This window comes from Podarcis bocagei, assembly GCF_964188305.1.
Source record: "Podarcis bocagei genome assembly, chromosome: 16".
Taxonomy (NCBI): domain Eukaryota; kingdom Metazoa; phylum Chordata; class Lepidosauria; order Squamata; family Lacertidae; genus Podarcis; species Podarcis bocagei.
Genome location: NC_138142.1, coordinates 30318708 through 30346634, shown reverse-complemented (window position 1 = coordinate 30346634; position 27927 = coordinate 30318708). Strand labels below are relative to the sequence as shown.

General features: G+C 47.1%; 1 protein-coding gene across 8 annotated transcripts in view; it reads left to right on the top strand.

Annotated features, from left to right (window-relative positions):
* CAPN1 (calpain 1) overlaps positions 1-24597 on the top strand; it is a 55357-nt gene extending 30760 nt beyond the window's left edge. For 2 of the 8 annotated variants that reach the window (XM_081174065.1, XM_081174071.1), the window contains exons 10-26: positions 96-256; positions 3167-3342; positions 3443-3454; positions 4685-4896; positions 7296-7335; positions 8181-8246; positions 8808-8865; positions 9280-9344; positions 10643-10711; positions 11489-11567; positions 12225-12341; positions 12930-12988; positions 13512-17330; positions 17614-17753; positions 21504-21572; positions 22756-24049; positions 24397-24597. In XM_081174065.1, coding sequence (XP_081030191.1) covers positions 96-256; positions 3167-3342; positions 3443-3454; positions 4685-4896; positions 7296-7335; positions 8181-8246; positions 8808-8865; positions 9280-9344; positions 10643-10711; positions 11489-11567; positions 12225-12341; positions 12930-12988; positions 13512-13538 — 1141 coding nt within the window. In that variant the 3' untranslated portion in view covers positions 13539-17330; positions 17614-17753; positions 21504-21572; positions 22756-24049; positions 24397-24597. The remainder of the gene's footprint in view (positions 1-95; positions 257-3166; positions 3343-3442; positions 3455-4684; positions 4897-7295; positions 7336-8180; positions 8247-8807; positions 8866-9279; positions 9345-10642; positions 10712-11488; positions 11568-12224; positions 12342-12929; positions 12989-13511; positions 17331-17613; positions 17754-21503; positions 21573-22755; positions 24050-24396) is intronic. The other 6 variants (XM_081174072.1, XM_081174070.1, XM_081174067.1 and 3 more) reach the window with 6 other exon arrangements.
* The last annotated feature ends 3330 nt before the right edge of the window (positions 24598-27927 follow it).

Sequence of the window (27927 nt, the reverse complement as noted above, 5' to 3'; positions counted from 1 at the left end):
TTCACTTGTCTTAGGAATCGCATTTCTAAAGACGCACACACGTCACCAACGAGCGTGCGCGTGATCTGAATTCGCAACCTGTCTCCTTCTCCTAGGATGTCCTTCCAAGACTTCCTCCGGGAATTCACCCGCCTTGAGATTTGCAACCTCACGCCAGACGCGCTGAAGTCGCGCAAGTTCCGGAAGTGGAACACGACGCTCTACGACGGAACCTGGCGGCGGGGGAGCACAGCTGGCGGCTGCAGGAACTACCCAGGTAACTCACATAACACGTGACGTGAGTCGTGTGGGATGGGTTTTAGTAGGTAGGAGAGGATATCTTAATTACAATTTGCCCCTCCGGTCTCCTGGGGGGGGGGTGTTAAAAAGAGTTTTAAAATCCCATCCTTTGCAGAAGCTTTGGAAATTAGTCTGCAAAGCCTTCTCTTTTAAGCAATTCCAGCTTATTAAATAAGCTGGCTTCCCCTTTGTTAGCCCGCATAACAGAGAATCAGGCAACAACTTGTAAAGTAAGCTTAAAAATAGTGTTTACTTACTCAATAGTCTTGGACTGGTTCACGGCAAAGGCAGTAGAACTATGCAGTGGAAGAAGTAAGGATTGGTTACAGTATCATCAAATATATGATATGTTTAGATTTTTAAAATGGGTTTCCGGATCGAAGCTCACAGTTTGAAAGAGAGTTATTGTGGAACAATGATAAATTATTGTCAAAAATGTATAACTTATTATTAGAATGGGAAATGAAAGACGAGTTAGTGAAAAATTCATTGACACACTGGGCAATGGATATAGGGCAAAACATAGACCTAAACCTCTGGGAGAAACTCCAGAAGAATAATTAGAAATTTACCGCATGTTATACTTTGAAAGAGAATTACCATACTTTTCTTTGTATAAGACACAGTTGAGCGATTGTCAGCAATCCCTCCCACCCAAAAAACTCAACAAATCTGTGCAATCCCCCCCAAAGAAAGCTCAATAACTCTGGGCAATTTCTCCCCTTTTCCTTAATTTGGAGTCCCAAAAAATAGGGGTCATCTTATACACGGGGGCGTGTTATACACAGAAAAATACAGTATATAAAAAATGATGCATAGATAGTATTTAACCCCAGGTAGATTGGTCAAGATGTACAAAGTTGGATCAGATCTGTGTTGGAAATGCAGAGAAATAGAAGCAACATTTTTTCACATGTGGTGGACATGTAAAAAGGTTAAAGGCTATTGGGAAATGATCTGCAATGAGTAAAAGAAAAAATGTTTAAAACAACATTCCCAAAAAAACTCAGGCCTTTTAGTTAGGAATACTTTAGTCTGAAGTTCCCAGTTGTCAGAAAAAAATATTTATGTATGCAACCATGGCGGCTTGAATTTTGCAAGCCCATAGATGGAAAGTGAGCAAGATCCTTAGCAAGGAAGATTGGCAACTTAAAATGATAGAGTTTGCAGATGCAGCAGGTTTAACTTCTAGAATAAGAGAGCAAGAAGAATCTTTATTCAAAGAGGAGTGGAATCTTTTTGCTGAATATTTAGAAAAATAATTGTTTACAATTGAAAACGCTGGCAGCATTTAGATAAATTCAACAGTATGGTAAATATTTAAAGGATGTAAAATGGAGAAACGATTACCGTATTTTTCGCCCTATAGGACGCACTTTTCCCCCTCCAAAAATGAAGGGAAAATGTGTGTGCGTCCTATGGGGCGAATGCAGGCTTTCGCTGAAGCCTGGAGAGCGAGAGGGGTTGGTGAGCACTGACCCCTCTCGCTCTCCAGGCTTCAGGAAACTCTGTGCAAGCCGCGGGAGCCCTCCCCCGGCTTGCGCAGAGCTGCCTCTTATCCCAAAGCCCCGGCGCACTGAGCAGTCGCACCGGGGCTTCGGGTAGCTCCACGCAAGCCGTGGGAGGGTTCCCCCGGCTTGCGCAGAGCTGCCTCTTATCCCAAAGCCCCGGCGCGCTCAGCAGTCGCACCGGGGCTTTGGGTACCTCCGCGCAAGCCGCGGGAGGGTTCCCCCAGCTTGCACAGAGCTGCCTCTTATCCTGAAGCCCCAGCACGCTCAGCAGCGGGGGAGGTCTCCCGCGGCTTGCACGGAGCTACCTCTTATCCCGAAGCCCCGGCATGCTGGGCAGTCGCGCCAGGGCTTCGGGTAGCTCCCGCAACTTGCACAGAGCCGCCTCTTATCCCGAAGCCCCGGCGTACTGGGCAGTCGCGTGGGGCTTCGGGTAGCTCTGCGCAAGCCACGGGAGGACTCCCACGGCTTGCGCAGAGCAGCCTTTTCTGGGGGCTGGGGTCGGGGGAAGCTCGGCCCCGCGCCTGGGGGGGGGATTTTTTTTTTCTTTATTTCCCCCCCAAAAAACTAGGTGCGCCTTATGGGCTGGTGCGTCCTATGGGGCGCAAAATACGGTAGATTGACTATAATAAAATATGCAGGAATGATAGATAAGTAAAATGAACCACGAAAAGGGAAGGAGGGAAGTCAATTGTTACATGGTATTATGAAAAACGTTTATTTTGAGATGTATAAACTGAAAAATTAATAAGAATTGTTATTAAAAAACCCTATGCAGATAAAATAGTTATCTTTTACAGCCCAACCAGCTTCAGGTGTGAGCCTGAGCTGGAGCAGGAACAGTCATATGTGCATTCATTGCAGGCTGGAGAAAGAAAGAGAATGACAGGAAGGAGATGGGCTTATATTTCTTGTTTCTTCCTGCTACTGGAAACCGGAAATGACATCACACAGAACTCTCTCTACCATTTACATTGTTATGCTCTGAGTCTGCCTATCTAGCAATACAGCTCTGTGTCCGTTTGCCAGTGTGGTGTAGTGGTTAAGAGTGGTAGTCTCGTAATCTGGGGAACCGGGTTCGCGTCTCCGCTCCTCCACATGCAGCTGCTGGGTGACCTTGGGCTAGTTACACTTCTTTGAAGTCTCTCAGCCCCACTCACCTCACAGAGTGTTTGTTGTGGGGGAGGAAGGGAAAGGAGAATGTTAGCCGCTTTGAGACTTCTGAAGGGGAGTGAAAGGCGGGATATCAAATCCAAACTCCTCTTCTTCTTCTTCTTCTAAACTTACTAACTCGCGAGAATATGCATTTGTTGAATTCGACTGCCATCTCCCCAAAACCCTTGCACCCACAGTCTCCTCTTTCTTTCTTTCTCCTTCAGCAACCTTCTGGATTAACCCCCAGTTCAAAATCCGCTTGGAAGAGGTGGACCACGATGACGACGAGGACAGGAGGGAGCCGGGCTGCAGTTTCCTCCTGTCTCTGATGCAGAAGCACCGGCGCCGGGAGAGGCGATTTGGCAAGGACATGGAGACCATCGGCTTTGCTGTCTACGAGGTACTGCCCAAGGGCTTGGGAGAGCTGCCCCTCAGGGTGTGGAGCCCTTCCTCTGCCTTCTTTTGGAATTCACTGCCCCTCTTCCTTTTGTCTCCTGCAGGTGCCTCCTGAGGTATGTATGCCAAAGAACAACTCCTGTAAGTATGGGAAGCCCCTGCAAGAGCATCTCCTGTCCTGTAAGAACATAGGACCAGAAGCCAGGCCACGGGGGTCTGTATTGTCTGCCAGTGGCTTTCCAGAGTTCCAGTCTTTCCCACTGCTGCCTGTAGTTGCCAGGGATTGAACCTCAGGCCTTCTGCATGCAAAGCTTGCACTCCACTGCTTTGCTGCAGACCTTCTGCTAAAAGAGGGGGGACACCTAAGATTCTAGTCCTCAACATAAGGAACAAAATATGTAGGGGTGTAGCAAATTGCTTTATCCCCGGTCAGGCCAACTGAGTCCATCTAGCTCAATGTTTCCTACACTGACCGGCAGCGGCTGTCCAGGGTTTCAGGCCAGGAGTCTTTTCCACCCTGTCTCGAAATGGCAGGGATTGAAGCAGGCGCCCTTTGCAGTCAAGGCAAGTGCTTTGAAGAAAGATTCCAGTCCTCATTACTTCTGAATAAAGGCATAATTTAAGTGGGTATGGCGGACTTCTAGTACGTTAGATCGCTGATCCCTCTAGCTAAGCATTGTCTACACTGATTGGCAGCTGCTCACCAGGTTTTCAGACAAGCTTATCAGGAGCTGCTGGGACCTTTGGTGTGAGAAGCAGGTGCTACGGCTGCTGAGCTGCAGTCCTTCCTCTAAAAAGAAAGTAAGATTCCAGTCCTCTTGATTTAAAGAAAGGGCCAATTTAAACAGGGATGTAGAAAGCTGCTGTCTACCAGAGCTGCCATGGTTTGAACCTGGGACCTTCATGCCTGCAAGGCAGGAGCTATTCCACTGAGCTATCCAGTGCCGGATTTACGTATAAGCTAAACAAGCTATAGTTTAGGGCCCCACTCTCTTGGGGGGCCCCAAAAAAATTAAAGGAAAAAAACCTGGATGTACATTTCCAAAATAGAAGATATAAAACACATAAAATAACACAGCAACAGTGTTTTGTGTTGTATAGGCTCCTGTGATGTAAGAAATGGGCCCCACCTGCTAGCCTGCTCCCTGAAATATCACTGGTTTGCTCATTTCTAACAGCGTCAATTGGACAAAGGACAGCTGGACATATAAAGGGCCCCATTACCTTCAGTAGCTTAGGGCCTCATCAAACCTAAATCTGGCCCTGGCCACGGCCGTTCCCTATTCCAAAAGGAGGGTTCAACAGGTGAAGCGCTTGCTCAACTCGTGCCTTCTCCTCTCTGGCAGTTCAGGGGGCAGACCTCCGTACACCTGAAGCGTGACTTCTTCCTCTCGAACTCCTCGCGGGCGCGATCCGAGCAGTTCATCAACCTGCGCGAGGTCAGCACCCGCTTCAAGCTGCCGCCAGGGGAGTATATCGTGGTGCCTTCCACCTTTGAGCCCAACAAGGAAGGGGACTTCGTGCTCCGGTTCTTCGCAGAGAACAAAGCCGGGACAGTGTATGTGTTGCTGGTGATCTTTGTCATTCGTTTGGCAGAGGGTGGGCAATCGTTCAACTGATTGAAACGGGTTTCAGAGTGCTGTACAGTGTCCTCTTGCAGCACTGTCTAACTACTCAGACCCACTGAAATCGGCATTTAGGTTTGAATGATGATGATGATTTATTTCATTTCTATACCACTTTATAGTTATAAGAAAAATCTCAAAGCGGTTTACGGAATATTGAAACATCAATAAAACAATCTGAAGAAAGTCAAATGTAGAGTATACAGTCAAAGCTACATAATTAACAGAAAACTAAAATATTATCTTAAAGACTTCAAAATAAAACATTACAAAGGAGGTCAGCTACAGAATACATATTTAACACAAAGTTAACAAAAAAACTTAAACATTTTTAAAGAACACCACATTGCTAAGTGAATTCAAATATAAATTGCACATTTAAAACAGCATAATTAACAAGAGAATAAAATATCATAAGCATAGCACAGCTGTTTGGCAGGCACAAAAAGATGGGGCAAAATAATCCAATAGTTAGGGTTTGTTGTCAGGCATAAAAGATGGTGAGAACGCTCTGGTTTCCCTGGCACAACAAATCCAGTTCTTTTTAAGCGTATTTATTGTAGTTGGGAAAGTGACAGGCAACTCCACATTTACGTGCATTTGAGCCATGTGTGATCAGTGCCGGATTTATATATAAGCTAAACAAGCTATAGCTTAGGGCCCCACTTTCTTGGCCCCCCCCAAAAATTAATTGTATTTCAGTTCAACAATTACTTTGATAAAATACATATTTTGTTATGTGCAAATGGCTTTAGATACCCATTAGGTCCATAAATTACCATATAGCAGATATTCAAGATAAAAAACAGCGACAATTTGTTGTTGACAAAGGACAGCTGGACGTAAAAAGGGCTCCATTACCTTCAGTAGCTTAGGGCCTCATCAAACCTAAATCCAGCCCTGCGTGTGATTGCGCACATTGCCACAAACGCTGAAGTAGCACAAAAAGGGGCAAGAGCATGCCTAAAAGAGCATAAAAACATGTGAAAACAGTATCTGGCAATCCCAGGAGCCTTAGCACCAAGCTTTGAGGCCTGTGGAGAGTTGGAGTTCGTGCAAGGAGGTTTGGAAGGAGCAACTGTGGTGGGGTTTGGTGGGTTTTTTTGTTTTTAAAAATGGTTTTTTGATGCTTTCCAGAGGTTTGAAGGGTGTTTGCAGGCTTTTCCAATGGTGTTCCCAATTTATGCAATTTCACTTAAACACGCTGTGCCTCAGAATGTAACCCCCACGTAAATAGGGAGTTGCCTGAACTGAATGGGATGAAAGAAAAACTAACGGGAAGACCTGGAAGCACCTCTCATGCAGATCAGGATTGAATGCTTGTTGTCATAGAACACCCCTTCGAACAAGCATGGTCTTCTCCGGCTTTCCAGGGTCTCAGGTCCACTCCCCGCCCAATTTGCCTGCCACCTAATCCCTTCTTAATCAGACAGGTGTGGGGAGCTGGATTTAGGAGCTTCTGATCTTTTGCCTCTTTCCAACTGGGATTGGCGCTGCCTGTAGGGATACAGGTGCTGACCTCATCTTAGCTCAGACCTTGCCCAGGGCTGAGAGAGTGGATCATTGAGGCTGCTTCAGCCACAGCCAGCCTTAGGCTGAGCCTTAGGTAGGAGCTGTAAGCTTTGCCTTTTACCGAAAAGCACCACTTCTCTTAAAGGGGCCCACCCCCTCAGCAGCTTTTTTACTCTCATAGAGCAGGGGAGACTCTAGATGGACTGGAGCTCCTGAGACGGAGTCCTCCAAGTCAGAGGTAGGGATGTAGAATGCATTGCTTTCCATTCCGCCCTGTGTTTAACACACACGGCGATATTGCTGTTCTGCAGCAGTTCATCTTGTGCCAAAAATTATGACATCGTCATTCCTTGCTGTCCATTGTGGCGAGATTATGTAGCTTACATAACTTGCGTTGTCATTACTTTATTCCATCCCATTCATTTCAGTGCAAAGGAATCACAGTGCAGATGGTGGTGGTTTGCAGCGGGGAACATTAGTTCGTTATCATTTGTAGACTGAAAGCAATAGCAGCAGCAAACATCAAGTCGTTTTCAACTGGGTTGATTTCCATTATGGGCAAATAAGTTAACATTGGCAACTTCCAGTTTTGTTGGAATTCTGCTGCTGTCGCAACACACAAACCAGACTTTGGAAACAAAAGCAGATGTAAACCCTTGACTTTAACTCTCTACTGCCTCTCCCTTGACTTCAGAGTGCTTCTCACCACCCCGGTTTCATAATGCTTGTTCTGCTATGTTTACTAGTGTCTGGATAATTGCCTCGAGCCTCTTTATGTTTCCCCTGAGTTGTCATTTTTATTTTTATTGCCTTTCTGCAGGGAAATGGACGATGAAATCCAGGCGAACCTCCCAGATGAGGTAGGAATCTTCCAGTGAAAAATACGGACCCCTTTCAAAGGGCGACTTAGAGGAAATTCCTGCTTGTATTTCAGAGCAGGACTTCCCAAGCTGGTCTTTGGACCTCTGACGGTCTACCAGCTTCGTTCAAGTGATCTGCAGCATGTCTGCAAAAAATCAGTTAAAAACTATGCGGCCCCTAGTCCCATTGCTCCAAGAGGTAGAAGAATAGCTAAGTGGTCCCCCGAGATCCTCAGCAATTTTCAAGCAGTCTTTGGAGAAAATTGGGGAACCACTGGTGTAGAGGAATTATGTAACAACTGCCACCAGTTTTTTTACATTCAAGAAGGATCCCCTCTTCTGTCATGGGCACATCTTTCTCTCTGAATTCAGTATGCGCCCATTGGTGGAAGTCACGAGTGGGGAGAGTTGTGGTTGCACTCAGAGCTTCCCATGGACATCTGTTTGGCCACTGTGAGAAGTGGATGCTGGACCAGATTGTCCCCTTTTGGCCAGAGCCAGCAAGGCTCATCTTATGTTCTCAGCTAGTGCTGGGGTACAGTAATTAGTCCAGCAGTTTTCCATTTTTTACGAGGTGGTGGTGGAAATCTCCCCACAGATTCGGGCCAATGCATGCAGCCCTTAGAATAGACTCATCACATATGGCCTTCAGCTACAGATTTCAGAGGGGTAGCCAAGATAATTCTTGAAGTGACGGTGAAGCTTTTTGTGAGTGGTTTTTTTTTATATATAAAAAGAGCAGCCTGTCACTTTTCCATGCTTCCGATCCCAAAGAACTTTGCATATTTAGACTTTCTAACCCTAACCTGCCTGTCTGACTGTTCCTCTGTCTCTCCCTTCCCCAGAAAGTGCTTTCAGAAAGCGAGATTGATGATAGCTTCAAGCAACTCTTTAGGCAGCTGGCGGGGGCGGTAAGTGTGTCAAATGCGAGGGGGGAGGGTTAAATTAGATCCATTCCCCATTTAAAGGGGAACTTTCCCAACATGCACCATCCAAAACAATACGTGGACCGAAATTCAGGCAGCCTTTGAAATCAGCCCTTCTCAGAATTTTGCAGTGCAGTTTTCCAGCCTGGTAAAGTGTATCCTTACTATTTTAACCAAGCTGTGCAGGTGTGGAGCAGGTGAAAGGTGACTTCTTGCCAAATGGAGGATTGGCAGGCCCTGCTGATCAGCTGATGCTTTGTGCTCACCTCACCCACCTGTGAAAGTTGGCCAGTGGTAGGTGGAGGGGGGGTTAAGGAACATTAAGTTCCCTACCTTTGTCCTAGCTGAGCAGCAGAGCACTTAGCTTGGATATGCAAAGGTGCCTGGAGCTGTGATGGGGAAACAGGTTCCAGTTCTGAGCAGGTTCTGAGCAAAGGGCTTGACTTCAGGCCTCTCCAGGAATCGCCTCTTTTAAGAGTGGCTCAGAGGTGGGCTTAAAATAACATTGAATCTTTTTTTCCTCCTCTTTTCCGCCCTTGCTTGCAGGATATGGAAATCAGCGTTCGTGAACTGCAGACTATCCTCAACAGAATCATAGGGAAACGTAAGCACCGATACTAACTCATAACCTCTTCATCTTTTTTTTTAAAAAGAAATTAAAATAGCAAAACATTTGTCGTGCAGAAAGTCAGGGAATGTGTGCATGTGTGTACAACAAATGCTGAGTGTTGTATTCAACAGAGAATAAAACTAATTTGGCAAAGCTTTGTGTTGCCAGGGCCCTTTGGCAACAAAAGCGTTGCCAGATTTCACCATTTAAAATGTTTGAACACCAGCAACACGCCATCTTCCTGCACATGGACTTGTAACAAACCTGCCATATAGTTCCAGGGTTTGTGGCTTCCTTGTGCTACTGTTGAGTGTCCCTTTGAACGATTTCCATCATCTTTTTGCTGCGTGCGTTCGTGGGGTGTAAAAGGAAAAGCTCTAATTGTCCCTTCTTTGCTTTTCACTGCAGATAAAGACCTTCGGACGAAAGGGTTCAGTTTGGAGTCCTGTCGGAGTATGGTGAACCTCATGGATGTATCCTTCCTTTTTGGTTTCGGGGTCTGTGTATTTTAAGGCGGCTCCAGGTTCTCAGTATTTTGCAGGAGAGGAGCATGTGCCATCAATTTAGGTTTGCGCTTAATTAAAGTAGATTATAATGCTCTTTTGCCCTAATGCAATAAATCCACTTTTATAAAAACAAAACAAAACAGACTTTTAAAATTATTTAAAGATGTTTATATAATACTTACTGCGCAAAATTTATATACAGCTTGTTTGTAGAAGTAAAAAACTTCAAAGTGATTTACAAAAAAGATCAAACAATAAATTATCACTAACAAAAGTTACAACCATAATTTAAAACAAACAGAAAATTAAAACCACAATAAAATAGACTAAAACGAATTAATAACACATAAACTTTCTAAGCATATGGTGAGGCTTGTCTAAATACAAATATCTGTTCAAGGCACAGTGAGGGGGCCTGCCTGTTATCAATTGGCAGGGAGTTCCAAAGTGTCAGCACTGCCACACTAAATGATCGAGTTTTTCCAGATGCAGAGTGGGTATTATGGGGCGCCTGCAAAAGTCGCAATTCCATCAGTCGAAGAGGTCAAGTGGACACATAATCATTAGTGTTTCTAAGTGGTGCACATAAAAATGAACCTAACAGAGAATAAAGCGATAAAAATTCACCAGAAAACCAAATGCTGCCTTAAAATGCCTACTGGGATAAGTTTTTGTCATGCACTGGAAATTCAGCAAAGAGGGGGCCCATCTAATCTCAATCAGGAAGGACTTATGCAGGCTTGAACCCACAACACTCCATGCATGGCTTCTGACAGTTGCGAGCCATTCATCTGAGTCCTCGTGTGGGGGACCAGCAGCAGAGACTCCCCCAAAGATCTCAGTGATCAGACAAGGATATAACAGGTCAGGAAACCCTTAAACTATCCTGGACCCAAGTTACTCAGGGCCTTGTAAATTAATGCAAAAACCTTGAATGTGGCCCAGTAGTGTATTGGCAGCCACTGGAGCTCCGGATTGAAAAGCGTGGCATGAATGAACGATTTGTGGGAAGACAGACACAGTGCCTCGCAAGTGAATCGGGACACATGTTGATTGTCTTATAACCTTCCCCCAAATGAATCAAAATGAATGCTATGTGAAGGCTGGACATAGTTTAACCTCTGCCTAAGCTATATGCCTGCAAGCGTTCAACAAACTAATTTTTTGGGAGTATGGTATTGGAGGGGAAGGGGAGGTGATGGTGGAAGGAGGCGACGGTGGCATTTTGACAGCAGTGTCTCCTTAACATCCGCTTCCTTGATCAGAGAGATGGAAATGGGAAACTTGGATTGGTGGAGTTCAACATCCTTTGGACCAAAATCAGGAGCTATTTGGTAAGCTCACAGTGTCATCAAAGCCATTTATGGGTAAAAAAAACCCCCACACAAACGTAGCTACAGTGGGGTGGGGACCTCTGCCCACCCAGATATTGTGGAGTCCAGCTCCCATCAGTCTCAGACTGCATAGACAGTAGTCAGGATGATGGGAGCTATAATCCAACAACAGCTAGAGGTCCACAGATTCCCCATGGTTTAAAATTTGGTGCACAAGACTCTCCAGTCCAAATATTTCACAAATATTCTCTTGGTTACATGATTCCCCACCTCTGCAAACCAGGATAGCTAAATGGAATTAAAATTATTTTTGTTATTTGCAGGGAAAAGCTGGGGAATTCTGCTTGTTTTCTGATATGCAAACAATATTTTGCAGATATTGACTGTTCAAAAAATTGGAATATATCTATGGAGTAGGCTGAAAATGAGAGAGCCCAAACAATCAAACTTTGTAATTTGACATCCATTTGATTCTGAAATGTGAATGTTGATGTCCAGTATCATAATTTGAGCATGTTAAGGAATTTTGAATCTGGTTCTGAAATCTCTTTTCTCTCTAGATGGGACTTAAGTCTGGAGAGTTTGCAGTTTAGTGATCCTTTCTGGATCTCCCTCTAGTGGTTAGACTATGAATTGATGGGTTCCTACTGGAGCCTTGGAACTCATAATTTATTTTTTCCTCTGGACACCTTAGATTCTTGGGGCTCAGCTGCTGGGTTCACTGTTGACACCTTTTGGGGGGCATCTTATCTCCTTTTCTCTTTGTTATCTTTTAAGGCAGTCTTTAGGAAGTTCGATTTGGACAAGTCGGGGAGCATGAGTGCCTACGAGATGCGGATGGCTCTGGAGGCTGCAGGTGATCTGCCCCTTTTTAATTGCATTCAGTTTTCTAGGCAGCCTCTCAACTGAACTAGTCCTCAAGGTGGAATTAAAACCAAGTCATCAATCAGAATCAAGTAGCCCAGCTAACAGCCGGGGATCCTGAGTGGTTGGCCACTGTGGGAACAGAATGTTGGAGTAAGATGAGCCTTTGGCCTGATCTAACAGGACCCTTCTTGTCTTCTTTAACATATCCAGTTCCTTTGCCCTTTCCTCATTAATTGTAACTGGAAGCTGTGCATGAATGATGTAGACAAATGGGCAGTTCAGGTCCTGTGAGAAAGACCCTTGTGACTCTTGTCTTTCCTGCTCAGCACCCAGCCAGGTGGGATAGTGGAGATACAGCTGCCATATAAGTTTTGTATTACAGGTGTTCTTCAACTCTCAACTCCCATCAGCCCCAGCTGGTATGGCCATAGTTTAGTGGTGATGGGAGTTGGAATCCTGCAAAGTCTGGAGGGCCACAGATTCCCCACCAAGGTCTAATCTAAACTGCTGGATTTCAAAGCACACGACTGTCTGAATTGCTCACAGTCCCTCGGCTTGCCTCAAAAGCGGGAGACACTGTTGTGTTTTTAAGAAAGCCGCCCAGCTTCTGAATGAAATGTGTTTGCTCTTTCTTTCTCTCGCCCAGGCTTCAAGCTGAACAAGAAACTGTACGAGCTAATCATCACCCGCTACGCTGAACCTGATCTGGCCATCGATTTTGACAATTTTGTCTGCTGCTTAGTGCGACTTGAAACCATGTTCCGTGAGTGCCCTTTTCGTAGCGTGGTCGTTTTGTATTTTGATGTGTGACCAGGTTGTTTTAGTCTGCCTATGGGCAAAGCCCCCTTGCCCAACCCCCAGGACGCCATAGCTATTGAGGGCTGATGGAGGCTGTATTGTTTGCACCACTTCTTCCCTCTTTGGGGTTCTCCTAGAAGTCAAAGGAGAAAAAGGAGTAGCAGGGGACTGCAGTGTTGGCCTTGCGAGTTTAGAAAGGTGTTGGCTTTGCATGCCCCAGTGCTCTAACTCCAGGGCTAGAGGGTTTCTTTAGGTGTGCCTAAAGGCTTTGCAAACCACCAGCAACATTTTAAATTTCCATGCAGTTGCAATATGTTCCCCATGCTGCTCTTAAATTCTTTCCAAAGCAGCTTGAAATGGGTGAGGAAGCAGGCCAGCAGCCTGGTGCATCTTTGGGCATGCCACCCTCCTGGCGCAGTTCTTTGGAGCCTGTCCCTGAAGTCAACAGGGTTGATTTGGGTTTGTTTCCCACCCAGAGAAGTCCTGCAGTGAAATATCTTGATTTAATTCCCACCCTCAACTCTGCCACTCACCCCACAATCTCTCTCTTCAGGGTTTTTCCAAGCACTGGACTCAGACAAGGATGGAATCGTCACCTTTGACTTGGTTAAGGTAATGCCTCTCTGATCGTTGAAAATAAACTGCCAGTGTCATAATGCTGTGATACAAATGTCTGGTGAGATCACACTCGGGATACCGTGTGCCGTTCTGGTCCTGGAACTTCAAAAAGGATATTGTAAATCTGGAAAAGGTGCGGTGAATGGCAACAAAAATTATTGAGGGGGTGGAACGCGTTTTCCTATGAGGAACGATTATGACATTTGGAGTTTCTGAGTTACTATGTTTTTAATCCTCCTGAAAACCCACCAGCATTTTTGCGATAATTTATCCTTAACTTACATTAACTTACATGCAGTGTTCCCCAATGTGATTGTGCATTGTGTTGCAGCCTATGTATGCATTTTTGTATGCATTACTTGCAAAATTTGGAGAGGAGCAGATTTTGAAGGATGTGTCTATGTTTCAGTTTATGCATTGTTTCAGAAAGTGTGAATTAGGTAGATTTGCTTTTGACGGTGACCAGAACTGAATTTCTCCTCTATTCCTCTTTTTATCTCTCTCTCCTGCACTGCAGTGGATACAACTAACCATGTTTGCCTGAAGAAGAAACAGCACCATCCCTGCACGGCTGTCTGGCCCTTCTCCTCGGACATCTTTTGTGCTTTCGTTCTTTTTACCTGCAAGTGCCTTGCATCACAATGTGGTCGCTTCTTGCTTTTTCACTGCTTCCACCTCAAATAAAGGAACAGACACGTGCTTAAACACACACACACACACACACACACAGCACTTCACATTTGCCTCACGTGCCAAGGTGGACTCTCTTGGCTCCCTGCCGCCGTGCCTGGTCATCACCTGTGACCTCGGAAGCTGTTCAGATCCTGCGCTGCCTCCAAAGCTGCTTCTTGCTTTGAATAACAATACATAGTGAGACTCTTGCCGCACAGCTTGGCACAAAAGAGGCCTTCCTGACTTGACCTCAGGCTCCTTGTCTTTAAAATGGGGGCTTATTACAGCACCAACATGAGCAGCAACGGTGGCTCTGTGGAAAAGCCCTGAGTGGGCAGTGCATTCTGGGAAAACTCTTGCCTCTTGATGGCCAGTTTTTCAGTGGCTGTTGGCTTTGGTTAGTTTTTAGGGCTTTGTCCTGATGTTGGCCTCCTCTTAAGTTTTTGGTTTTTTTGTCTTAAGATGTATGTGCAGGATAAGGGGGGGCAGCCAAAGAGCTGGCCCCACAGAAGCATTGTTTTGAAATAGTGGACAAAAATCTTAAGGCACACGGCAGCGGGGGGGGGGGGGAGCCCTGATGCCTTAATTTTTAAAAAGGGATGTCTTGCCTTCTTTGTCCCTATTGCTGGATGTCTGCTCAATCCTCCCAGTTTGCTTCTATAGCCATCTGGTGGATGCCCACTCTGCAACATAGCACTGCTTGCTGGGAAATCTCAGCCCTCTGTTGGCCACACTTCCTTCGACTCATTTGCCATATTTCTTACACTCAGGCCGTATTTGCACTATACATTTAAAGCACTCTTGAAACACATTGAACATCCATGGCTTCCCCCAAAGAATCCTGGGAGCTGTAGTTTGTCAAGGGTGCTGTTATGAGACCCCTCTCCCCCTCCCAGAGCTACCATTCCCAGAGTAGTTTTAAAATCAGTCCCTCTTCCCAGGGAATTCTGGGAACTGTAGTACTCTCCGCACTCTTGACAAACTGCAGTTCCCATGATAATGGGGTGGGGGGAGTTTTATAAAGAGTGCTTTAAATGTGCAGTGTGCATTTGGCCTCAGATTTGCCCACTGGTATTTCACTATTTGCCAGTGAGATGCCTTCTATGTTTTTGAAACATATTTGCATCAGTGCCAAAGAAATATTCCCACTTCTGTAACTGTTTTGGCCTCTGTTTTTTTTATTTTTATTTGGCAAATACAAAGTTTGGCAAGTATGGACTGAGACCTGACAGGGGACTTTGCAGGGCTCCTTCTTCAGATGGGCAAAGGCCTGTGTCTACATGGGGGAAGCCTGAGCTTTCAATCCCTGGCATCTCCAGGTAGACAGAGGAGAGAACACAGTCTGGAATCCTGGAGAGCAGGTGCCAGTCAGTGTAGACAGTACAGAGCTAGCTATACCAAATGTCTGGTTTGGTGTAAAGCCGCTTCTGATCTCCCTGCTTATATCAGCCTTTTATTCAGAAGCAATCGGACTGAAATCTTATTTTTAAGGGGAAGACTGCCTTTCAGTGGCATGTTTTGCTGATCACTCCTCAGCATCTCCAGGTAGAGAGAGGAAAGAGAACTACATGGTTCAATGGCCTGGCTCTGCCATAGGGTGGCTTCCTGTCTTCCAAACTGTATCTGGCTGCAAGGACGTCATCCCTTTTCTCCAGCCCCATATTTTGCACTCGCCCGAGGGACCCCTTTTCCTCACTGGTGCCTGCCTTTTGGCATCCACAGCTTCACATCACTGACATCTCGAGAAGTTGCCTGTGCCAGCCTTGCTCCTCTCTGACTGTTGTCCTGCCTAGAGGGTGCCTTTCTTGAATGGGAAACTGATAACCCTGCAACGCCTGGAGGGCTACGGGTCCGCCATCCCCAGGATGATGATGATGATGATGATGATAATAAATTTTATTTATACCCCGTTCTCCCCAGCCAAGACCGGGCTCAGGGCGGCTAACAACCAATAATAAAAACAAGTTGATTAAAATACATTAAAACATTAGGATGCAGCCTCTACACAGGAGGAGAAAGGAAAAAGAAAGGGGGGAGGGAATCAAACTGGTTCTAAGCCAAAGGCCAGGTGGAACAACTCTGTCTTACAGGCCCTGCGGAAAGAAATCAGATCCCACAGGGCCCTGGTCTCATGAGACAGAGCGTTCCACCAGTGTTTTGAAAAGGCCCTGGCTCTGGTTGAGGCTAATCTAACTTCCTTAGCACCTGGGACCACTAGGGTTTTGCTATTTATGGACCTTAAGGTCCTCCGTGGGGCATACCAGGAGAGGCGGTCCCGTAGGTACGATCTGGATAAGGAACTGACTCATGGAAATCAAACAGGGTCAGGCACAAAATGATTGCCAATCCTGTTTGGCCAACAGTTGGGCAGGCTGCTTCCTGTCTCTGGAAGCTTCTATGAGCATTCCAATGCCTGACCTCAAGGCCTGAGGGGCAGAATTCTCCTCACCCAGAGACTGGTTTGGGGTGAATTGGGGCCTCCAGGCTGCGGCAGCTGAATGCCCTTTACTCGTCTCCCCCACCCACTTCACACTTGCTCCCAGAAAGCCGCCTGAGGTGCTGCAGAAGCCCCCTCACTCCCCTCCGAGGCTGTTTCACGTCTCCCTTGAGGTGCCCAAATGGGAGACTTCTGAGGTGATGTTTGCTTCTGTAATTGTGCCAGAAGATTCCGTTATCAGGGATTATTTTACACTCCTATGATGCAACTGGGTACTACTGTTTAATCTTTTTGTTTTGTATTGTAGAAACAGACTTGTTTTATTGCCAAAGGAAAAAAGAAGTGCTATTATTAAAGCAAGATGCTTGAGTCCCTATTGGTTTGGGCTGTTTTTTGTTAAGTTTTATTCCTTCACCACACGGTTCGAGGGAAGGTTACAACAATATAAAAATGCAACCTTGAAATAAGTTAGAATAATTTACAGTCGGAAGAATAGGGTGGGCCTTAAACCTTAAACCACAACCTTTGCCTGGCTGTGAGGCGTGAAGGCTGCTCCCTGCAAAGCCCTTTCCACCTGGCCTAGGGGGCAGGGCCCAGACTCGCCAGCCCTAGAAAGTGGCTCCTCATGAGGCCAGAGGAACATCAACGGGCTATTGTTTTATTGTTTTATTTATTTAATATGCTGTAAAACGCTTAGAGATTTTTATTAATATCAGCAAGGCAATGGAGATGGTGTTGGGCTTTTGAAGGTAGAGAAGAGAACTAGCCCCACTGTACATCGGGGAGGGCTGTGTGGAGAGAATCTCTTCCTTTAAATTCCTAGGAATTTATCTCAGTGAAGACCATACTTGCAAAATCAATACAACCCAGGTGGTTAAGAAAGCCCAACAGAGACTCCATCTCCTCAGAGTATTGCAAAAGAACAATGTCAATCAAAATCTGATGATCTCCTTCTGCTGGTCCACAATAGAAAGTGTCCTTTCATACTGCATCACGGTGTGGTACGCTGGTTTGACATCAACTGATAGGAAGTGCCTACAGAGGGTGGCAAATACAGCACAAGATATTATGGGCTGTTCCGTGAATCCGCTGGATGAAATAACGGAAGAATGTTACCTCAGGAGAGTGAGGAAAATTCTCAGGGATGATTCACACCCTGGCGGGCACTTTCTTGATCTCCTGCCCTTGGGCAGAAGATATAGAAGCATAATTAGTCGCACCAACAGGGTAAAGAACAGCTTCTATCTGTGGGCTGTTAGGCTGCTGAATAAAAAGATAACAACGGGGCAACTGACTTTAGGTTTGGTGGGTGGGTGTCAGTAAACGAGGGGAATTAAGACTAAGAGAGCTGAGTGGGGGGTGCCCATGTAATCTCACTGTATACAAGTTGTACGAGTGACAATAAAGTATTTCAATTATTCAATTTCAATTATTAAAACTATAAAGCGGTATAGAAAATTAAAAAATTAAAATACAATAAAATAAAATATGTAGCATCTGGTTCCCCCAGCCTCTCAGGAGAGGGACATTCACCCGCAGAGAGGGAATCGGTGGAGTTGGAGAAAGCAAACTGACCAGATACTGAGTCTATGCAGCTAATTCAAGATGGATCCAAAACTCTTGCCCAATTCATCATCTCCAATGGACCAGGTGAGCGTGACTGTGGAAAAATGGCCTTGTGGGCCAAAGTTAAACAGACCGCTGGCAGAGTTTACTTTGACCCTCAAACCGGAGGATCCTTGTTTGGTTGCCTGGGATTTGCAGTCATTTGTGTCACAATGCCTGGGTTCCAGTTTCCCTGGAGACGCCAGAGAATTCCAAAGCAGTTAAACAGAAGCAGGTTGAGGCTGAGGCGGAGAACTAGGCCGATGGTATGCATCCTAATAATATAATTAATACTAATAATTTATTTTTTATACCCCACCCATCTGGCTGGCTACATCACCCCATAATTAGCATTTGAGGAAGGGCTAGCCCATCTCTCCCTGCCTTTATCTCTCTCTGCTGATCCTTCTCCTCAGGTCCCTTCTGATCCTTTACCTCCATGAGCTCACAAACCTGGTAGCACATAGCATGCTTAGGCAGCTACTAGGGTCCCAACTGCTGTGAGCATTAGCCATCATTTTAACTTTCCACACTCACTCTGGGGCGTGCTGAGAAACTGGTGCCGCCAGCAGGGCTAGCAAGCCCATGGTCCTTTTTGTCATTAACATCCCAGCAAGGGAGTTTAAGAGAGGGCATCAGTGGGAGCTGCAAAAGCATTTCCTACTCCTCACATTCTAGATGTTGACTTCAGTGTTTCCCAGTCACCGTCCCACATTTGCATCCGGGCGAGGGACAGGTATCATACCAGTTCAGCTCAGCTTTTGAGAAGATAACAATTATCTCTCGCTTAAGTCCACCACCACCCTTCTGAGCCCACCCCAAAAGCTGCCTTCTTCCTCCTTGACTCCGCCCTGGGATATGTCCCCCTCTCCCTCGAACCAGAATATATCCTCCCCCCTGCTGGTCTCTCCCGAAAACATCCCCCTCCCCCCTGAGTCCCCCTAAGAAATTGCTCCATTCCTCTGCTCCCTCTCCATTCAGCCTGCCCGGGAATATGCCTCATTAAACTCTCCCATAATATACCTCCTTGCCCCCTGAAACTTCCCCAGAATATGCCCCCTTCTCTCTAACTGGAGGATCCCCCGTTTGGTTGCCTGGGATTTGAAGCCATTTGTGTCACAATGCCTGAGTTCCGGTGTCCCTCGAGTTGCCAGAGAATTCCAAAGCAGTTAAACAGAAGCAGGTTCAGGCGGAGAACTAGGACGATGGTATGTATCATAATAATTTAATTTTACTAATAATTTACTAATAATTTTACTAATACGTTATTATTTATACCCCGCCCATCTGGCTGGCTACATCACCCCAGAATTAGCATTTGAGGAAGGGCTAGCCCATCTCTCCCTGCCTTTATCTCTCTCTGCTGATCCTTCATCTCCATGAGCTCACAAACCTGGTAGCACATAGCATCCTTAGGCAGCTACTAGGGTCCCCACTTGCGACAAGGCCCCTCTGCTGTGCCATTATCTTGCCCCTCAGTCCAGGAGTGTTGGGGAGTTTGGAGCCATCGTTTTAACTTTCCACACTCCCTCTGGGGTGTGCTGAGAAAGTGGTGCCGCCAGCAGGGCTAGGAAGCCCATGGTCCTTTTTGTCACTAACATCCCAGCAGGTATATAATCTTAGGGTTGCCATACTTCAAGAAGTAAAAATCAGAACACAAAGTTGTTGAGCTTTACTGGGGAAAGTTTCAAAAAACCCAGACATTTTACTGATTTCCCAAAATTCCCCATGGATGCTAATACCGTCACTGGGATCCTGGACATGTCTTGGGGAAATCCGGAACGTATCAATCAATGTATGCAATGTCTGACGTATGGCAACCCCATTATACATCACAGGCTGCCTTGTACAGTGGTACCTCGGGTTACATACGCTTCAGGTTACAGACTCCGCTAACCCAGAAATTGTGCTTCAGGTTAAGAACTTTGCTTCAGGATGAGAATAGAAATCGTGCTCCAGCGGACCTCCGGAATGAATTAAGTACTTAACCTGAGGTACCACTGTACTCCCCTGTTAATAATCTTCTTGGAACTACTAGTTTACGGAGTGCCAGTTATAGCCAAGGGAGTTTAGCAGAATATGGAATGGGCAGAGAGAGACAGGTTCCTGCCCCACAAGAGCATACAGTATTGATTTCAACATTGGGGAGATATGAAAAGAAAAGAGAGCCGAAAGAATAATAATGGCTGAATGTGCGTTTCTCCTCCAAGGAGGTTCCAGGGACTGACCCTGTCTCTCCCCCCACCCCAATTGTTAAGAAAGGACTTTGTTCTTTTCTAGAATCCTTTGGCTCTAGATCCTGCCTTCCTTGGCAAGTTTATCACTTCTTTTACTCCTTTTTCTCCTGCTGCCTCCACCTTCCCTCTTTGTAGTCCTTTGCAGATGTCAGTATTTCGCCAGTGGGCGAAAACACCGCCCCCTGTCACTCCTCTGGTGAGAGAATAGCCGCGTCACACTTTTATTATTAGCTTCTTTTTATTTATGTATTAAAAATGGTTTTAGACTGCTCTCTTATACAAAATACCAAGGTTCTGTACAACAAAATATACAGTAAATCATAATACAATACAAAAAACATTAACAAGTTGAAACAACTGGACACAGCTGCTGCAGATCCCCAATTGTCCCTATTTTCCAAGGACATCCTTAATTTAGAGAAGCCGTCCCGGTTTCTTATTTGATATCTGAATGTCCCACTTTTCCTTAGGATGTCCCTATTTTCACTGGAGGAGGGTAGGAGGGTATGTAGGAGGGTATGGTACCATGTCCCTATTTTCACTGGAGAATTTTTTGTAAAAAAATAATTGTTTATTAGTTTTTATTTGCAGTCCAATAATAGCCTCATTATAACAATACCAATATATAATACAATTACTCCTACCAATCATTCAAATACCCAATTATATAATTTAGATAAAGTTGGGCCCCATGTGCTAGATTAGATGGTTTGATGATTTTCTTTATTTCGGCATTTCCAAAATCTGATTCATTTCAATTATATTCTAGTCATAATAATGATCCCTTATACAACAAATGCAATAATAATAACTTGTATTTGTGTTGACACATTAAATGATTTATAAAACTGCAAGTGAGGAACTAAAACTATGTCTTTGTTCTTCCTGGGTGCAGCAATTATTCTGTCTGTTGTGTTTCTTCCTGTCCTTGTAAGATGTTATGTCTTTCTCCCCCCCCCCCACCCCATTGATGCTGTTATCGGTAGTGCCTTGGGTGGAGCTGATACCCCATTGTTGTTCCATTGGTTAGATGGGTCACCTATCACTTTCTGCTGCTCCCCTTTCCACACCCACCACCGCTTCCTTTTCTTTTCCAGTCATGCTTGTTACTAGTTCAGTGCTCCTAAATGGAGCATAGGCATATATCTATTATTATTTTCTTTTGAGTCCTTGAATTTGCACAAAACCAGAAAACTATACAAGCAAATCACTTTAAAAAAAAACCTTTTCCTTTCTTTTCCAGCTGTGCTCCTAACTATTTCTGGTGCTCAGAGAAGTAGTCTTACTTTTTTTTCTTCCTTAAGATTTGCACAAATTCCCAAAAGCTTCCCAACCAAAGAGTATTAAAACTGTGCGCTGAAAATATACATTTGTCACTGTGCTTTAGTGCACTTCCTGGGTGAGGAAAATAAATGAAATAAATTTGAAAACTACTGACTCTGACCTGCTCTTGGGCTGCCCATTACCTCCTTGGCCACTATTGTGCCTCCAAGCCACCAGCTCTGACAGACACAGATTATTTTGGCCAAGTGGCATCTCTCCTTTTGTCTTCTCCCAGTTTGAGACCATCCAGGGGGCAGAGCCTCCAAGAAGAGGAGTCGCCTTGTGGGGAGGCCTTGGGCTGCAGGTGAGCTGATCCTGGGTGGTACAGGGAGGGGAAAGAGGTTACTGGTTTCCATAGAAACACATCACCTGTCCTTTCCCTAGAAAAAAGATGTTCCTAAGAGATAGGACAACAAACTGGGTGCTTGGGGTTTATTGACACCCAAGGCTCTCACTGGCCCCTTTTGATATATATAGGCATCCATCTGTCTCGGGAGACAATGGAGGAGTAAGGTCCTTTTGGGGTGAGGTCAAACTGCTGGAAGGTGGCCTGCTATGGCCATAGAGGCTGATAGGGGAGAGACATGTTTTGTTGCATCTGGGGCAGAGGAAGGCATCCAGTTGTACTGCTGCAGATGCACCAGGGCATTTCTTCTCTCTACACTCCTCCTAGTGGTCATTCCTCCTCCGGTCACTGCTATGGATACATAACTGTTAGGCTTTCATGCACTGCAACCCAGATCATCTCAGCGCTCTCCATAGCCAATTGGTGAGGGACACAGAGTCACATAGCCTTAATCGGATTAGGAAAGGGCCGAGACGTTCCCCTGTCCATTGTAAGAGAGGGAGCTGCAAAAGCATTTTCTACTCCTCACATTCTAGATGTTGACTTCGGTGTTTCCCGGTCATCGTCCCACATTTGCATCCGGGTGAGGAACTGGTAGCACACCAGTTCAACTCAGCTTTTGAGAAGATAACAATTATGGGGGTTGTTATAAGTAGCCATTATTTCTCCTTTAGGACCATAGTTTGGCAGGCTAGCCAGCTGGCTGGCTGTCCTAGCAAAGGTAGCCATTTGTGGGTGTCAGTGGGTAAGAGAGCAATCCCAAGGTCTCTTGGGGGGCATCACTGGGGCTGGTGGGTGCTCTGGAGCTCCGCCTCCATGGAACGAGAGGGAGATGCACCTGCAGGCCACAGAGAGGGATGTCTGAAGAAGTAGGGATCCTCTCTTGACAGGCAGCAGGAGGTTCTGCTGCTCTTGCTGCCCCACCAGCAGCCAAGGCATAAAGGAGGCTGGGGAAACCCAGCCAGATGGGCAGGGTATAGATAATAAAAATAAAATTCCAGGAGATTGTCAGGGGCAGATTTGGGAAGCCGGATGCAAACAGAGGCAAAGTTAGGATCCACGCATGCTTCTAGCTCCAGAGATTTTAGCTGCAGAAATACTCAAAAGGTGTGGGGGTTTTTCTTTGTTCTGCTATACACAGGAAATCGCGCCAAGGAGTGAAGTGCATTGCAAGATCCTATGAGCACCCTCTTTCTCCTTGCTCCGCTCATAGCCACCCCAAAAGCAGCTGTCTTCCTCCTTAGCTCTGCCCTGGGATAAGTCCCCCTCATCCTCGAACCAGACTATGTCCTCCTCCCTGCTGGTCTCCCCTGAAGATATCCCCATCCCCCCGAGTCCCCCTAAGAAATTGCTCCACTCCTCTGCTTCCTATCCATTCAGCCCGCCCGGGAATATGCCTTCTTACCCCTGAAACTTTCCCAGAATATGCCCTCTTCCCCACTGAAACTTTCCCAGAATATGCCCCCTTCCCCACTGAAACTCTCCCAGAATATGCCCCATTCCCCCTGAAATTTGGCCAGACTATGCTTCCTGAAAGTTGGCCAGAACATGCCCCGTTGCTACCTGAAGCTTGGCTAGAACATGCCCCGTTGCCCCCAGAAACTTCCCCAGAATATGCCCCCTTGTCCTCTGAAACTTTCCCAGAATATGCCCCCTTGCCCCCGGAAACTCCCCCAGAATATGCCCCCTTGCCCTCTGAAACTGGGCCAGAATATGCCCCCTTGCCCGCTGAAACTCTCTCAGAATATGCCCCCTTGCCCCCTGAAACTCTCCCAGAATATGCCCCCTTGCCCCCTGAAACTCTCTCAGAATATGCCCCCTTGCCCCCTGAAACTCTCCCAGAATATGCCCTCTTGCCCCCTGAAACTCTCCCAGAATATGCCCTCTTGCCCCCTGAAACTTTCCCAGAATATGTCCCCTTGCCCCCTGAAACTCTCCTAGAATATGACCCCTTGCCTCCTGAAACTTTCCCAGAATATGCCCTCTTGCCCCCTGAAACTTTCCCAGAATATGCCCCCTTGCCCCCTGAAACTCTCCTAGAACGTTTCGGGGGGGAGGGGCATATTCTGGGAGAGTTTCAGGGGGGAAGGGGGCATATTCTGGGACCTTTTCAGGGGGCAAGGGGACATATTCTGGGAACTTTTCAGAGAGCAAGGAGGCATATTGTGGGAGAGTTTCAGTGAGCAAAGGGGCATATTCTGGCAGAGTTTCAGCGAGAAGGGGGCATTTTCTTGGAAAATTCCTAGAAAATATGCCCCCTTGGCCCCTGAAAGTCTCCCAGGATATAGAGCGCAGTTGCAACAGGGGTTACTATTCCCAAACGTCCAATGTGGTACGAAGGAAGGCAAACCTGAACAAAAGAAGGCATGGAGTTTTATACTTTTCTTACAGCACAGAGGAATATGTCAGAGGAGGGGCGATTCCAGAGATTACAGGTGAGCAGTTGCAGTGGCGTAGCGTGGGTTGTCAGCACCCGGGGCAAGGCAAGTAATTTGCGCCCCCTAACCCGTGGATTTGCGCCCCCTAACCCTAACCCCCAGATGTTGCGCCCAGTGCGGCCGGCCCCCCCTGCACCCCCCACGCTACGCCACTGAGCAGTTGTGAGAAATATTTGGTAAAGTACAGTTGTTATGACAGTTATTAACACTTCAATGTTTACATGCAAAGTTCTTAAGTGGTGTTGACAAAGAGAGGAAGGTTTGGAGATGACTGTTATGGATATTTCTCAGCCCAGTCCATCCTACTGATATCTATCTACTGTATTGTGATTTTATGATTACAGGGAGAATCTTGATGGTTCTGCCTGTAGCTTTTCCTCCAGGGAAGAATGACTATGGGCTTTGGGCGATTCTGGAGCTTATGTTGATGTTTCAGAGCTTATGTTGATGTTCCCTGACGCCTTACGAATGAAGTGTTATATGTTACTTTGTTATGTTACGGTTGTTAATGACTTATTAAAATAAACAGTTGTATTTGTGAATTTGTGTCATATCACTGTAGACCTTGTAGGTGGAGCTGTGGTGCTGTTTTAGTGTTTGAATGTATTCCAAATATGGCAGTCAGTAATGGACGCGGGTGGCGCTGTGGGTTAAACCACAAAGCCTAGGACTTTCCGATCAGAAGGTCAGCGGTTCGAATCCCCACAATGGGGTGAGCTCCCGTTGCTCGGTCCCTGCTCCTGCCAACCTAGCAGTTCGAAAGCATGTCAAAGTGCAAGTAGATAAATAGGTACCGCTCCAGTGGGAAGGTAAATGGCGTTTCCATGCGCTGCTCTGGTTCGCCGGAAGCAGCTTAGTCATGCTGGCCACATGACCTGGAAGCTGTACACCGGCTCCCTCAGCCAATAAAGTGAGATGAGCGCTGCAACCCCAGAGTCGGCCACGACTGGACCTAATGGTCAGGGGTCCCTTTACCTATAGTCACTGGAAGGACAGATCCTGAAGCTGAGGCTCCAATACTTTGGCCACCTCATGAGAAGAGAAGACTCCCTGGAAAAGACCCTGATGTTGAGAAAGATTGAGGGCACAAGGAGAAGGGGATGGCAAAGAATGAGATGGTTGGACTGTGTTCTCGAAGCTACCAACATGAGCTTGACCAAACTGCGGGAGGCAGTGGAAGACAGGAGTGCCTGGTGTGCTCTGGTCCATGGGGTCACGAAGAGTTGGACACGACTAAACAACAACAACAATAGTCGGTACCAGTGTCCTCAAAGGGCTGAAGATGTAGCTTAAAACCAAATTGGGTGTCTTTAAGGACAGAAATGGGAAAGCAACCATGTAACTTAAGCTACTCCTAAAATACTTCCTTTCCCCATACATCAATTTCTTAGAGGACATGAGAACATGCATTATGAGTAACATCAATGTTCAAATATTTTAAAAAACTTCCCTGTATAGAGAAAATTAATTAAGAACGGAGAAGCCATTTATGTAGTGCAATTATAGATAAAGTGAAATACATTAAAACAAATTTGGGACGGATAGGAAAGAGATACTTTTACTATACAAGAGCAGTGGTGCAGAAATGAGTGCCTTATTTTCTATTTTTTTTAAATCAGCTGTCTGCTTTAACCAACACTTCTCAAGACTGTCTTAATACAGGCCACTCAACCACTGCTCAGAGGAGGAGGGGAGCTACGAAGAAAGCCAAATCAGTCGATCGTTTCCATTACCTGGTTGCCGCCATATATTATATTAGCACAGGCACACGCGCAAGAGGGAAAATCGGATAGAAAAGCCCCCTTTATCTCCGTCGGCCTCGTCCGCCTCATTTACATCTCCCTGGATGGCATCCTGGCCTTTAGCAGGATCCAGTTCCAAACCTCCTTCAAGCTTCGCTTTCCCCCCTCCTTGCTTTTCCTCTCTCCTTGACGCTGCTGCTGCTGCCCCGTGAACGGAAATCAAGAGCAAAGCTGGTCGCGCTGAAAGCAATGGGGAGAGAAAGGAAGAGAGAGAGGAAAAGGAGAGGGGGGGGGGGAGGCGAGTGAAATCGCTCTTAAAAGAAAAATCCCAGTGAATTGTATTGCCAGCACCCTTTCGTCCATGCACCTCTCTCTGTGTGTGACTGCGGATTGCGATGTCCTGACACGGACTCTCCACTAGCTCTGAACTGAAGCCGCCTCCACCTCTTCCTCCAAATTTCTACCCACCCCTGGGCTCAGTTTATCATATAAACGTGTATAGAAGCGGCCAAAATATATAGTGGGGGAGGAACACACATATACAGTGGTGCCCCGCAAGACGAAATTAATTCGTTCCGCAATTTTTGTCGTCTAGCGAATTTTTCGTCTTGCGAAGCACGGTTTCCCATAGGAATGCATTGAAAATCAATTAATGCGTTCCTAGGGAAACCGCTTGCCAGGCTGGCGGTGCGGAGAAGGGCTTTTCTCCCCACCGCAAGCCTTCAGCACAGGTACGGGAACAGAGGGGAAGGCGCGCAGCGCTTTCCCTCTGTTCCCGGGGCTTGCGTGGGAGGAGGGTTTTTCCTCCCCACCGCCAACATTCAGAACAGCATTCTGAATGTTGGCGGTGGGAAGGAAAACCCTTCTCCCACCCCAAGTCTTCAGGACAGCCATCCGAAGGCTGGCGCGGGGAGAAGGTCTCTCCGCCCCCCCCCCCACGCCAGGCTTCGGTGCATCCTTCAGAGGCTGCTGCCATAGTCACGCGTCACTTCTCCAGCTGGGAGAGGGTCGCGGGGGGCTGGTTTAGCCCCGCGCGCGCTCTCCCGGCTGGAGAGGTGACGGGCGCCTATGGAGGCTCCTGCCATAGGCGCGCGTCACTTCTCCAGCTGGGAGAGGGTCGCGGGGGGCTGGTTTAGCCCCGCGCGCGCTCTCCTGGCTGGAGAGGTGACGGGCGCCTATGGAGGTTCCTATGGAGCTGTTCCTGGAACAGCTTTCCGAAGTGGGGCGGCTGGGGCAGGTGACCCCGCCCCCCGCCCCACTTCGGAACAGCTGCAAAAGACGTCAGGGGGAAGCGGGGAAGCGAAGCGCTTCGCTTCCCGCTTCCCCCGGACCTCTTCTGAAGCAAGGGGCTGGGGGGAGATCGCTATCTCCCCCCATCCCCTTGCTTCAGAAGAGGTCCGGGGGAAGCGGGGAAGCGAAGCGCTTCGCTTCCCCGCTTCCCCCGACGTCTTTTGCAGCAAGGGGCTGCAGGGAGATCGCTATCTCCCCCCATCCCCTTGCTTCAGAAGAGGTCCGGGGGAAGCGGGGAAGCGAAGCGCTTCGCTTCCCCGCTTCCCCCGACGTCTTTTGCAGCAAGGGGCTGCAGGGAGATCGCTATCTCCCCCCATCCCCTTGCTTCAGAAGAGGTCCGGGGGAAGCGGGGAAGCGAAGCGCTTCGCTTCCCCGCTTCCCCCGACGTCTTTTGCAGCAAGGGGCTGCAGGGAGATCGCTATCTCCCCCCATCCCCTTGCTTCAGAAGAGGTCCGGGGGAAGCGGGGAAGCGAAGCGCTTCGCTTCCCCGCTTCCCCCGACGTCTTTTGCAGCAAGGGGCTGCAGGGAGATCGCTATCTCCCCCCATCCCCTTGCTTCAGAAGAGGTCCGGGGGAAGCGGGGAAGCGAAGCGCTTCGCTTCCCCGCTTCCCCCGGACGTCTTTTGCAGCAAGGGGCTGCAGGGAGATCGCTATCTCCCCGCAGCCCCTTGCTTCAAAAGAGAAGACCCGCTGTCCCCGGGGCAAGCTTCGTTTTGCGAAGCAAGCCCATAGGGGAATTCGTCTTGCGAGGCAAATCGCGGACGAAAAAACCTTTCGTCTAGCGAGTTTTTTGTCTTGCGAGGCGTTCGTCTTGCGGGGCACTACTGTATTCTTCACCACCCGG